General features: G+C 39.6%; 1 protein-coding gene across 7 annotated transcripts in view; it reads left to right on the top strand.

Annotated features, from left to right (window-relative positions):
- The window catches only part of EPS15L1 (epidermal growth factor receptor pathway substrate 15 like 1), a 149,774-nt gene extending 138,979 nt beyond the window's left edge, over positions 1 to 10,795 (top strand). For 2 of the 7 annotated variants that reach the window (XM_056822292.1, XM_056822295.1), the window contains one exon: positions 10,663 to 10,788. In XM_056822292.1, the coding sequence (XP_056678270.1) occupies positions 10,663 to 10,745 (83 nt within the window). In that variant the 3' untranslated portion in view covers positions 10,746 to 10,788. Of the gene's footprint in view, positions 1 to 3,626; positions 4,032 to 10,662 lie in introns of those variants that run through there. The other 5 variants (XM_056822291.1, XM_056822293.1, XM_056822294.1 and 2 more) reach the window with 5 other exon arrangements.
- Positions 10,796 to 14,161: the final 3,366 nt, after the last annotated feature.

Below are 14,161 nucleotides of genomic sequence, written 5' to 3' on the forward strand. Positions count from 1 at the left end.
GTTGAACAGTTACTAAACCTTTCAAAAGCCAATTAGCATTACAATTTTGCTGTTACTGTGTTTGTATCAGTTTATAGAAATTTTCCCCAGGTTTTTCTGAAACCATCCCTTCATAATTCCTTATGACCTAATAGGATTCTAAGGATATCCAAGTAGATTCCACACCTTGTCCAGTCATTCTGCAATTGCTAGGCATCCCCTCAGTTTCCATTTCTTTTCAGCCACAAAAGGAACTGCCATAATTTTATACTTATGTGTCATTTTTCTCTTTCTTTAATCTCTGAGGGGTATAGACCTAGGAGGAGTGTTGCGGAGTCAAATGATATGCAGAGGTTAATAGATTTGGGGGCATAGTTCTAAATTGCTTTCCAGAATGGTTAGATGAGGTCACAACTCCACCAACAGTGCATTAAAATGCCTGTTTTCCCACAACTCTTACTGCGTTTCTTATTTTTCTTTTTTGTCATCTTAGGCAATCTAATGGGTATGAAATGTTACCTCAGAGTTTTTTTAATTTGGATTATTCTAATTATTAGTGACGTGGAGCATTTTTTCATATGTCTATTGATAGCTTTGATTTCTTCATCTAAAAATTACTTTTCAATCCCAAAGAGATTAAAAAGTGGGAAAGGAACTGTTTGTACAAAAATACTCATAGCTGCTCTTTTTGTGGTGGCAAAGAACTGGAAACTAAAGGGGTGTCCCTGGATTGGGGAATGGCTGAACAAATTGTGGTATCTGATGGCGGTGGAATACTATTGTGCTATAAAGAATAATAAACAGGATGATTTCAGAAAGAGCTGGATTTACATGAACTGATACAGAGTGAAATAAGCAGAACCAGGAAAGCATTATACACTGTAACTGAAACATTGTGGGATGATCAAATGTGAGAGACTTTGCTACTAAAAGCAATGCAATGATCCAGGACAATTCTGAGGGACTATAAAAACGAATGCTATCCACCTCCAGAGAAAGAACTGTTAGTGATGTCTATATCCCAAAGAGATTTAAAAAAGAGAGAGAGGACATACTTGTATAAAAATATTGGAAATTGAGGGAATGCCCATTAATTGAGGAATGGTTGAACAAATTGTGGTATATGGTGGGGATGTAATACTATTGAACTATAAGAAATGATGAGCAGGATGATTTCAGAAAGAGCTGGAAAAACCTACATGAACTGATACAGGGCAAAACAAGCAGAATCCACAGAATATTGTATACAGTAACAGCAATACTATACAATAATTAACTGTGAAAGACTAAGCTATTCTCAACAATGAAATGATCCTGGAAAATTCTGGACTATCTACCACCAGAGAAAGAACTGTTGGAGCTGGAATGCAAATCAAAGCATACTATTTTTCATCATAGTTTGTTTTTATTTGGGGTTTAATAAGTATTCTCTTAAAATAATGACCAATATGGAAGTATGTTTTGCATGATAATACATGTAATGCCCAGATCATATTGCTTTCTATCTCTGAGAGAGGGGAATAAAAGGATGGAAGTAAACAATTTTGGTTTTACAATTTTGAAAAATGTGTTGAAAATTGTTATTACATATAATTGGGAAAATAAATTACTTTAAAGAAAAAAAAGAACTGTCGGAATAGGAATGCAAATGAAAACATATGATTTTGTCACTTGTTTATTTAGGTATATATTTGGGGGGTTTGTTTTTATAAATTATTCTCTTAAAAAATTAATAATATGGAAATGCATTTTGCATGATAATACATGTATAAACCAGCTCTGGGAGAGGGGAGGGAAGGGAAGGAGACAATATGGATCATATAATTTCAGAAAACTAATGAGGAATTTTGTTATTAAAAGAAAAAGAAAATTACATTTTAATACAATTAATTATTAAGTATTATAATGTACATATTTATATGTAAATATATCATTCTATAAATGTAATAATAAAATTATTAATGAATCATTAGAACATTCATTAATTGGGGAATGGTTTTTATTCTAAATTTGACCCTGTTCTTTGTAATATTGAGAAATGAGACCTTTTTCAGAGAAGATTGCTATAAGGATTTCCCCCTTGGTTTCCTACTTTTATTATAATTCTCCTAATTCTAATGCATTGATTTTGTCGTAGAAAAAATATTTTGATTTTACGTAATTGAAATTATGTATTTTACCTCCTGTAACTCCTCAAACTCTTATTTGGTCGTGAACTCTTCCCCCATCTATGTATTTGACAGATAATTTCCTCCCTGCTCCACTCGTTTACTTATGATATCACTCTTTATGTCCAGATCACGCACCCATTGTGAGCTTATCTTGGTATATGATGTGAGATGTTGGTCTATGGCTAGTTCCTGCCAGACAACTTTCCAGCCGCCTTTGTCAAACAGTGAATTCTTGCTCTGGTAACTTCGATCTTTGGGTTTATTGAACACCAGAGAACTACACTCTGCATATTATATACCTGCCTATTCCACTGATCGTTTATCTATTTTTTATCCATTACCAAGTTGTTTTAATGACTATTGCTCTGTAATATAGTTTGAGATCTGGTACTCCTGGGCCCTTTCCTTCTTTTTTTTATTTTTTAATTGATTTCCTTGCTATTCTTGAGCTTTTGTTCCTCCAGATACATTTTGTTTTATTTTTTCTAGCTCTGTATAGTAATTCTTAATTAATTTGATTGGTATGGCATTGAAGAAATAATTTATTTTAGGGAATATTATCATTTTAGTTCTTTTGGCTGCACCTAACCAGGAGCAATGAACATTTCTCTAAGTATCAGTTCTGAAGTAGAAGAGCAGAAAAGGCTAGGCAGTTGGGAGTAAGTGACTTGCCCAGGGTCACACAGTTAAGAAGTGTCTGAGACCAGATGTGAGCCTAGGACCTCCCGTCTCTCCAGACCTGGTTCTCTATTCACTGAGTCCCTGAGCTACCTGTACGTAGTTTTTCCATGTTGTCTTTCTCATTAGACTGTAACCTTGAAAACAAAGGCTCATTTTTTCCACTTTCCTTATATCCCCAGAACTTAGCACAGTGCCTGGCCCATACCAAGTTAATAAATAATAAACACATATATAAATATAGATACAGAAACACATAAATAAATAAAGTTTGTTGACTGACAGCTAGTGAAAAGAGAGATGAACATTGTGTGAGAGGAATACCAAAGGGTGGCTTTGCTGGATCACAAGCTATGGGGAGGAGAGTCCAGTGTAAGACTGAAAAAGTTGGAAGGGATCAGGATGTGGAAGGCTTTTAAAGCCAGAGGACTTCTTCTGCTGGTTCCCAAAGGGGAGAAACAGTACTAATGGAGGTGAGATTTCAGCTCAATGTCAGGAAACAGTGAAACATTAAAGCTGCCCAGTGATGCTGCCTCAGTAGGCAACAAAGGCTGGGAGAGTCTCCATTCAAGTAGCATTAACTAGATGGCTCCCAAAGCCCCTTCCAGCTTGAGGATTCTCAGCATTACAGAATCCTGGGATGGATTCTCCAGTTCTCTAACTTTAAAATTGGGCAGCCTGCTTTGTTGTAAAATACCTCGAAGGTAAACTCCTTGAATCTGCTAGCTCGCAGGCAGTGACTGTCCCTGAAAGCTAAGTAGATGAGGTCAGAGTCGATTCTTAATCTGAATATTACAGATGTTTCCTGATGATACCACGATAAGCGAAGTGTTACAGGAACTCTCTGAAGAGTAAGAAAATGCCTGGAAGACCACACAGAGGCAGCGAGGGAGCGACTTCAAGGAACACGCCTTTGAGGACCGACCTGCCAGAAGGGGCTTTGTAAGTTTCACCAGCAGATCCTCTGCCCAGACCGAGCCCACGGGAAAAGGAAAGGCTACACGGAAAATCAGTGTCAGCCTGGTCAGTGGCACTTTGCAATAAGCCTTTTCAGTGATTTTTTTTTTCTCTTTGAGGATGCCACCCATCTAAAGACCCCGCAAAACAGCTGGGGATTCCTGTATGAAGAGCTGTCAAAAGAATGCCCCGGTGGCTTTGTTCTAAATAAAACCCAAGTGCTGACTTGTCCCGACAAAGTCATGTCCTATTAACAGGAAGTAAAACCACGTAAAAGCATCCCCCTGTGAATTGTGTTCTCTTTGCCTTCAGCCTCAACAGGACCTGCCACTTAGGAAATCAGCAGGTCAGAGGTGACAGATGCTTACCAGCTCTGCTTAGCTTAGCTCGCTGCATGGTTTGTGAACTCAGTCTAATGAAGTGTCTCTTCTGTCCGGTGTTATTGGTAATTCCTTTACCAGTACCAATAACTGGGTTAGGCGTGCAAGTCTTTGACTTGGAGCCATTGCCCCCAAACCCTTTTGCACTGTTTTTTGGACTGTAACAGCTGATTTGGTCTTCTGTTCTTTCTTTCTTTCTTTCTTTCTTTCTTTCTTTCTTTCTTTCTTTCTTTCTTTCTTTCTTTCTTTCTTTCTTTCTTTCTTTCTTTCTTTCTTTCTTTCTTTCTTTCTTTCTTTCTTTCTTTCTTTCTTTCTTTCTTTCTTTCTTTCTTTCTTTCTTTCTTTCTTTCTTTCTTTCTCTCTCTCTTTCTTTCTCTCTCTCTTTCTTTCTCTCTCTCTTTCTTTCTCTCTCTCTTTCTTTCTCTCTCTCTCTTTCTCTCTTTCTTTCTCTCTTTCTTTCTTTCTCTCTCTCTTTCTTTCTCTCTCTCTCTCTTTCTTTCTTTCTTTCTCTCTTTCTTTCTTTCTTTCTTTCTTTCTTTCTTTCTTTCTTTCTTTCTTTCTTTCTTTCTTTCTTTCTTTCTTTCTTTCTTTCTTTCTTTCTTTCTTTCTTTCTTTCTTTCTTTCTTTCTTTCTTTCTTTCTTTCTTTCTTTCTTTCCTCCCTCCCTTCTTTTCCCTTCTTTTCCCTTCCCTTCCCTTCCCTTCCCTTCCCTCCCCTCTCCCTTCCCTTCCCTTCCCTTCCCTCCCCTCTCCCTCCCCTTCCCTTCCCTTCCCTCCACTTCCCTTCCCTTCCCTTCCCTTCCCTTCCCTTCCCTCCCCTTCCCTTCCCTTCCCTTCCCTTCCCTTCCCTTCCCTTCCCTTCCCTTCCCTTCCCTTCCCTTCCCTTCCCTTCCCTTCCCTTCCCTTCCCTTCCCTTCCCTTCCCTTCCCTTCCCTTCCCTCCCCTTCCCTTCCCTTCCCTTCCCTTCCCTATCTTAGAATGGATAAGGCCTAGCCAATTAGAGTTAAGTGATTTCTCCAGTGTCACACTGCTAGGAAGTGTCTGAGACCAGATTTGAACACAGAGTTTTGAGAGATAATACCTGTATAACCCAGTGGAATTGCTTGTCAACTCAAGGAGGGGGAAGGGAAAAGGAGAAGGAGACCACATGAATCATGTTAACCATGGAGGGGGGAATTTTTTAAAAAATAAAAAATGAAACAGATTTGAATCCAGAAGCTCCTGTCTCCAATCCTGGCACTCCATCCACTGGGCCATGTAGCCATACACCCCATATCTAAATTTCTAAGTTGCCTCATTTTGCTTTGTTCTATAAAGCAAATGGGAGAATTTCATCATTTTATTTTAAAAACCCTTACCTTCCATCTTAGAATCAAAACTGTGTAACAATTCCAAGGTGGAAGAGTGGTAAAGGCTAGGGAATGGGGGTTAAGTGACTTGCCCACAGTCACACAGTTCAGAAGTATCTGAGGTCATATTTGAACCCACAGCCTCACCATCTCTAAGCCTGACTCTCAATCCACTGAGCTACCTCGATGCCCCTAATTTTATTATTTAAAAATTTTAACATATCCATCACTTTGGGAATGGATGAACAAATTGAAATGATGAACAGTATGGCTTCAGAAAAACTTGAAAAGGGACAGCTGGGTGGCTCAGTGGATTGACAGTCAGGCCTAGAGACGGGAGGTCCTGGGTTCAAATCTGGCCTCAGACACTTCCCAGCTGTGTGACCCTGGGCAAGTCACTTGACCCCCATTGCCTAGCCCTTACCACTCTTCTGCCTTGGAGCCAATACACAGTATTGATTCCAAGATGGAAGGTGAGGGGTTAAAAACAAAACACAACAAAACCTGAAGAGACTTACATGAACTGATGCAAAAGGAAGTGAGTAGAACTAAGAGATTAGAAATATTATATGATGATCTATTATCAGCAAAGTTTTTTGTTGCATGTGTGATATGTGCCTTCTGTCATGGTATGATCGATATGGCAATATATATATATAGTAGGAAAGCATTAGTATAACCTGTATCAGACTATTTATTGCATTAGGGAAGGGGGAAGGGATGGAGGAAGAAAATCTGAACCCTAAAATATCAGAAAAAATAATCAAAAATAGCTTCTATATGTAACTGAAACATAATTAACATATAAATGACTTATTTTAAATTTTATATATTTCATTATCAAATGTTCATTCCCCCCATTCTACCTTTCCCTCTCCCCACAGTGGAAAAGGGGGGGAAAAGAAAAAGAAACCTCTTGTAACAAATAAAATTTTCCATTTTAAAGGAAGACAAAACAGTGTGATAGCAAAAGCAGTAGCCTTATAGCCCAAAGTCCTTGGTCAGAGACTCAGCTCTGCTTCTTACCAAGATTTGTGACTGTGAGGATGTCCATTATTAGACTACGAATGAGGTCCCTGAAACCAGCGATGGGTTTATTTTATTTTGTTGTTATTTTATTCTTTATTTCTCCAGCACAAAGCAGTATCTGGCACATTATAAGCATATAATAATTGCTTGTCATCTGGCCTCAGATACTTCCTAGCTGTGTGACCCTGGGCAAGTCACTTAACTCCCATTGCCTAGTCCTTACTGCTCTTCTGCCTTGGACCCAATACATGGTATTCCTACACAGTATTGATTCTAAGACAGAAGGTGAAGATTTTAAAAATAATACTAATAATTGCTTGTCGACCGGTTCCTTTCTCCTTCAGTGTCCTCCTCTGTAAAATGGGAAGATGTTAACAATGCCCACGAAAAAAGGGGTGGGTTGTAGGGAAAGTACTTTGTAAAAGCTAAAAAAAAGGAATTGCATTTTTAAGAGCATACCAGTAATAATAATGATAAAGATTACAAGTACATGGTGTTGAGCTCTGCTCAAGAAGCCTTTTTTTTTTTTAAACCCTTATTGGCTCCAAGGCAGAAGAGTGGTGAGGGCTAGGCAATGGGGGTCAAGTGACTTGCCCAGGGTCACACAGCTAGGAAGTGTCTGAGGCCGGATTTGAACCCAGGACCTCCTGTCTCTAGGCCTGGTTCTCAATCCACTGAGCTACCCAGCTGCCCCCTCAAGAAGCCTTTTACACGTGCAGGACTCACTAGTCTGCTTCTGAGCTTTAAAGCCTCAGACATGGTAAGAACAGGCTTCAAAGATCACAGGAAAAGATATAAGCTTGGGCCAAATGAGAGTTGGATGCAACCCCATCAAATTCAATTTCTTCTTATGTTTAATATTAATTTTTATAATTTCCAGTGGTCATTAGGTAGGAGGGGGTAGGCCATTAGACTGTCATTTTCATTTTAGAGATAAGAAAATTGATACTCAAAAAGGTTGTGTTGAGCCTAAAGGTGACAATAGTTAATAATAATATATTATTATTATTTTATTTTATTTATATAGTTAATTATTTTATTTATATAGTTAATAATAATAATAATAAAAGTTAATAAAGGGATGCGACAGGCCTAGAAGTCTCATTTCTTTGGTAGTTCTGCTATAAATCAAATGCTTTCCCTTCTATACCAAACATTTTCTGACAGCTTTTCCAAAGAATTTTTAAATCAGTTTTTAAAGTGCATGAAGGGGAGGGGGCTGCTGGGTGACTGAGTGGATAGACAGCCAGACCTGGAGATGAGATCCTGAGTTCAAATCTGGCCTCAGACACTTTCTAGCTGTGTGACCCTGGTCAAGTCACTTAACTCCCATGGCCTAGCCCTTACCACTCTTCTGCCTTGGAACCCATCAATTCTAAGGTGGAAGGTTAAGAGTTTTAAAATAAAATAAAGTACACCAAGATCTTTTGGTTTAAAAACAATGAAATACCCCTATTCTTGACCAAGTCAGCCTTCTATTGCTAAATGCCCCGCGATACTCATTGGGTGTGATGGGTGTGAGCTGTACCCAAGACCGCAAGCAAGCTCCGAACCAGCTCTGAGGGTGACATATCTGAAAATAGAAATGGTGTCTATAAGCGTTGAGAAACCAAGTCTTCATGTTACCCTGAAATGAATTCTTTTCTCACAATTTTAAACCTAATGGGTGTTGGCTAATACGGACATGTTTGACATGATTTCACATATATAATTGATATCACATTTCTTGCCTTCTCAGTGGATGGGGATGGGACGGGGTGGGAGGGAAAGAGAGAATTAGGAACTAAAAATTTAAAAAGGTAATATTAAAAACAAATAACGAATTTGCTGAATTTGATGGAGTTGCATCCATCTCGCTTTTGGACTAAGAAAAGATTACCTCTTTTTCCATGATCTCTGAAGCATGTTTTTAACCATCTCTGAGGCTTTAAAGCTCTGAAGTAGGCTAGAGATTCCTTTGCTTATTTACTTTATAAAAGAAAAATGTCTATCTTTTAAACAAGCTGTTCTAATGCCCCTCCAAGATTTGACATTCTATATTTTAAGGATTCGTTTGGCTCCTATATCCTTTGTTGTACCTCCCCAGTTCTGACTATATTCTAAGCCTTCTTCCAGTGTTGACATCCTATATTCTAAGGAATTTGCCAGCTCTTAACATTCTTGGTTCTAAGAGCCTCTTCCCTCCCAATTCTGACATCCTATGTTCTAAGGTCCTTTCTGGTTCTGATTTCTAGGTTCTAAGGAATCTCTCAGGCTCTGACATTCTGGATTCTAAGAGCCCCTTCCCTCCCAACTCTGACATCCTATATTCTAAGGTCCTTCCTGGTTCTGAATTCTAAGTTCTAAGGAATCTCTCAGGCTCTGACATTCTGGATTCTAAGAGCCCCTTCCCTCCCAACTCTGACATCCTATATTCTAAGGTCCTTCCTGGTTCTGAATTCTAAGTTCTAAGGAATCTCTCAGGCTCTGACATTCTGGATTCTAAGAGCCCCTTCCCTCCCAACTCTGTCCTTCCTGGTTCTGAATTCTAAGTTCTAAGGAATCTCTCAGGCTCTGACATTCTGGATTCTAAGAGCCCCTTCCCTCCCAACTCTGACATTCTATATTCTAAGGTCCTTTCTGGTTCTGAATTCTAGGTTCTAAGGAATCTCTCAGGCTCTGACATTCTGGATTCTAAGAGCCCCTTCCCTCCCAACTCTGACATCCTATATTCTAAGGTCCTTCCTGGTTCTGAATTCTAGGTTCTAAGGAATCTCTCAGGCTCTGACATTCTGGATTCTAAGAGCCCCTTCCCTCCCAACTCTGACATCCTATATTCTAAGGTCCTTTCTGGTTCTGAATTCTAGGTTCTAAGGGATCTCTCAGGCTCTGACATTCTGAGTTCTAAGAGTCTCTTCCCTCCCAACTCTGACAGGCTATGTTCTAAGGTCCTACCTGACTCTGAATTCTAGGCTCTAAGGGATCTCTCAGGCTCTGACATTCTGAGTTCTAAGAGTCTCTTCCCTCCCAACTCTGACAGCCTATGTTCTAAGGTCCTTCCTGGTTCTGAATTCTAGATTCTAAGGAGTCTCTCAGACTCTGACATTCCAGGTTCTAAGGACCTTTCCAGCTCTGACTTTCTGTGTTCTCTATTCCAAAGGCCCTCCCAGCGCTGACATGCTGAACTCTGTGTTCTGTACATTTTTCTTTGCTATAGGTCTGATATTCTCTTTTATGTTCTAAAAGTCTCTGTCCAAGCTCTAAGGCTGTCCAGACTCTCTAGTTCTGTTATTTTCCAGACATACTATGTGTTCATTTCTTTCTATAACTAGAGCCATTATAGAACTTAGTTTTTCTGTTTATTTTTTTTTTAATTTATTTTTTAAAAACCTTTATCTTCTGTAAGTATTTGGTTTTATGGCAGAAGAATGGTAAGGGCTAGGCTACTGAGTTTAAGTGACTTGCCCAGGGTCATACACCTAGGAAGTATCTGAGGCCAAATTTGAACTCAGGACCTCCTGTCTCCAGCCTGGCTCTCTAATTACTGAGCTACCTGGCTGCCCCTTATTTTTTTCTGGTCTTCAGATGCAAAATGAGATTTCAAGTGTGACTAGTTGGTGCAGTTGTTAGAATGCTGGGACCCGAAGTTGGGAAGAAGATATTAGCTGTGTGACCCTGGACAAGTCACCAATCTCTCTCAGCCTCAGTTTCTTTACCCATAAAAATGGAAATGATAATAATAAAAGCACCAACCTCCTAGAATTGTTTTGAGGATCAAGCGATATAAAACTTCCATTGAGTTTTGCAAACCTGAAAGGTTAGATCAATGCTAACTAGTACGATGATAATAGTGAATTTGCTCTGTCAGGAGTCCGAAAGGGGGTGGAAATGTCATGGAGAGCAGGTTAAGATGGTGTTGTGTAGCAATTTCCCCAGTGTCCCACTGTTGACATTGCAGGAGATCGCCCATCCTGCCCCACTTTCCACCATATCTTGCTTCAGAAATGCAGACACAAGTGCTATTCCCTGCAATTTCAGTTCTGACCTTTTAATTTAAATTATTGGATCTTCTCTGCCAGTGATAAACTGGTTTCTTGGAAAGGTTTACAGTACCTGAAGCATAGTTTTATTTGTTCTCTTAGCCAAATCCTGCACCCCCAGCTTGGATTGTGTAACAGACACCACCGAGGTGGGAAATTCTCTCTCATTCAGAACACTATCATGAGGAATTTGTAATAATCCAGATGGAAGAGAGGCAGAGGTTGAACCTTACAGAATCTATGAAGAGAAAGAAACCAAATGCAACTGATTCCAGTAAAGAATTAGAGGTGGTAAGAAGCTCTGACGGAGCCATCTGCAGATGGGACTGAATAAATTGTGAACTTGGAACCAGGTTTAACTTGCAAATCCTGCCCTGGCATGTACTAGCTATGTGACCTTAGACAAGTCATTTTATCTCCTCCTTAATTTCATCATTTCTTAAATGGGGATAATAATACCTGAAGGGCTTATATAACAGGTTGGTTCACAATGAGATCATATATGTAGAAGCATTTCGCAAACCTTATAATGCTAAATACAAAACTCAGTTATTATTATTGATGAAGAAAGACTGCATAGTATAGCAGATATAGAGCCCTCTTTTTTGTTGTTTTTAAACTCTTACCTTCTGTCTCAGAATCAGTACTATGCATTGGTTTCGAGGCAGAAGAGTGGTATGGGCTAGGCAGTGGGGGTTAAGTGACTTGCCCAACATCACACATCTGGGAAGTGTCTGAGTTCAGATCTGAACCCAGGACCTTCTATCTCCAGGCTTGGTTCTCTAGCTGCCCCTTACTTTTTTTTTTTTAGTTTTTGTTTTAACATCATCTAAATTTGTTCCTGTTCCCCTCCCAGTCTGCCTTCCCAGACAGCCATCCCATGTAACAAAGAATATTTTTTAAAGAGAAAAAAAAGGAAAAATCAATGCAAAAAACCCCACAAACCCTTAAAGTATATGCAGTGTGTCCTGTTTGTGGGACTCCCCTAACTCCTACAAATGAGAGGGAAGTATCTTTTCATGTATCTTCTTTGGGGCTGTGTTTGTAATTTTGTAACGATAACAATAATAAAAATGGCTTACTTTCATGTAGCACTTTAAGATCTGCCAAAGCTTTTTGTAAATATTGTCTCTTTGGTAACACCTACCAAAGTGGGGCTGTTTAGTGGTTCAGTGGATTGAGAGCCAGGCCTAGAAACAGGAGGTCCTGGGTTCAAATTTGACATCAGACACTTCCTAGCTGTGTGACCCTGGGGAAGTCACTTGACCCTCATTGCCTAGCTCTTACTGCTCTTCTGCCTTGGAGCCAATACACAGTATTGAGTACAGGATGGAAGATAAAGGTTTAAAAAAAATCCTAGTGGTAGGTGGTGTTATTACTTTTATTTTTACATACGAGGAAAATTGAAGTGGACAGCAGTTCAGTGAGCTTCCCAAGGTCAATTGCTTTATGGTGGTTGCTAGTTCCATTTCCACATTGCTGTAGTTGTTGTGTAGCTTATATTCTTGGCTCTGCTTACTTTACTCTGTATCAGTTCATGTAAGTCTTTGTGTGCTTTTCTGACTTCATCATTAATCATCCTTTCTTAGAGCAATATATTCCATTACATCCATGTATGTAATTAAATTTTGAGTGAAGAACTCTGACCTCTTCAGGAGAAGAGACACTGGGGGGCAGCTGGGTAGCTCAGTGAATTGAGAGCCAGGCCTAGAGATGGGAGGTCCTGGGTTCAAATCTGGCCTCAGAGACTTCCCAGCTGTGTGACCCTGGGCAAGTCACTTGACCCCCATGACCTAGCCCTTTCCTCTCTTCTGCCTTGGAATCAATACACAGTATTGATTCCAAGATGGAAGGTAAGGGTTTAAAAAAAAGAAGAGAAGAGACACTAATTCAATTAGGTTCACATAATTTGAGAACCATAGGAACATTAGAACTGGAAAGGACTTTGGGACTTAGAATGCCACTGGGATGAGATCGAGACAGTCATCTCGTTCAGTCCCTTTTTAGAAAATCAAGGTCCAGAGAAGGATAAGAGTTCCTTGAGTTACATTTTTTGAGTACACTCAAGATCACAGAGTTAATTTACTATTAAGGACAAATATGACCATGCTATTCCCAATCTCCATCAACTTCAGTGGCCTCATGTTACCTGTAGAATAAAATATAAGCTCCTTTTCAAAACACTTTAGTCTGATTCCTCCAAGCTTGCTTTCCAGCCTCCTCGTACATTTCTCTTTTTCCTATCTTCTCTGTTCCCCACATATAGCACCCCATTTCCCATCTTTGGCTGTCCCTCATTCCTCTACTATTCTCCCTCCTCACTTTGGAACCCTTTCAAGGCTCAGCCCAGACACTACTTTCTATGTGAAGACATTCCTGACCCCATCAACCCTTACCACTAGTGTCCTCTCTCCTAAACTGCCATGGTATTTTTTTTTCTATTTTTACTTAGAGGTGATGTTTCCCCAGAAGAATGTAAGCTTCTTGAGAGTAGGGACAGTCTCTGCTTTTGTCTATGACCCAAGGCATAGCATCTGTCATAGAATAAACATCTCATAAATGTTTGTGGGTGGATTAGTGTCAAAACAAGAATTAGTCATGGTAGCAAAAACACAATTATGAGGTTGGGGAGGAGAACTCAAATAGTCCTATTTCCCAAGAGACTTAGTTTCATTTAAAAATTAAAGCAAGTGGTATCTGATGGTGATGGAATACTCTTGTGCTATAAGGAATGATGAACGGCTTGATTTCTATGTGAACTGGGAAGACCTCCATGAACTGATGCAGAGTGAAATGAGCAGAACCAGGAGAACATGGTACACAGTAACAGCAATATTGTGGAATGAACAAATGTAATTGACTTTGCTACTAAAAGCAATGCAGTGATCCAGGTCAATTCTGAGGGACTTCTGAGACAGAAGGCTATCCACAGCTAGAGAAAGAACTGTGGGAGTAGAAACACAGAAGAAAACACATGATTTATCACTTGTTTATATGGGTAGAGGATTTGGGGTTTTGGCTTTAAAAGATTACTCTATTACAAAAATGAACAATATGGGAATAGGATTTGTGTGATAATAATGTATAAGCCAGTGGAATTGCTTGTCAACTCTGGGACAGGTAGGGTAAAGGAAAGAGGGGGGATGAGGAGTTGGGGCTCTTGGGTTATAGTTCTTGCCTAGTTTGTTTTTTTTTGTTTTGTTTTGTTAACTTTCTGAGTGACCTTGGGCAAACTTTTTAATCTCTCCCCATCTCAATTTCCCTATCTGTTGAAGGGAACTGGACTAAAAGATCTCAAAAATTCCATTCACCTTTGACATTCTTTGAATGGTTCCTGACTTGTTTCCCCACCCCCACTCCCACTTATTTTCTATCTGACCACTGAGAGGACCTGAGGACACAAGGGAGTGACCACTGGAGTGCCATCCAGAGGGGAGGCTAAATTCGCTGGTCCAAACCTTCAACATGAGTGCACACAACATCTGCCCATACCATCTCTTTCCCTACAATCTCCTGACCATGACTTTCCCCATCCATTGCTTAGAGAGCTGATTTTTTGAACCAAAGTGCAAGATTTTACATTTATCCCAATTAAATAGGA

The sequence above is a fragment of the Monodelphis domestica genome, chromosome 3 (genome assembly GCF_027887165.1).
Source record: "Monodelphis domestica isolate mMonDom1 chromosome 3, mMonDom1.pri, whole genome shotgun sequence".
Taxonomy (NCBI): domain Eukaryota; kingdom Metazoa; phylum Chordata; class Mammalia; order Didelphimorphia; family Didelphidae; genus Monodelphis; species Monodelphis domestica.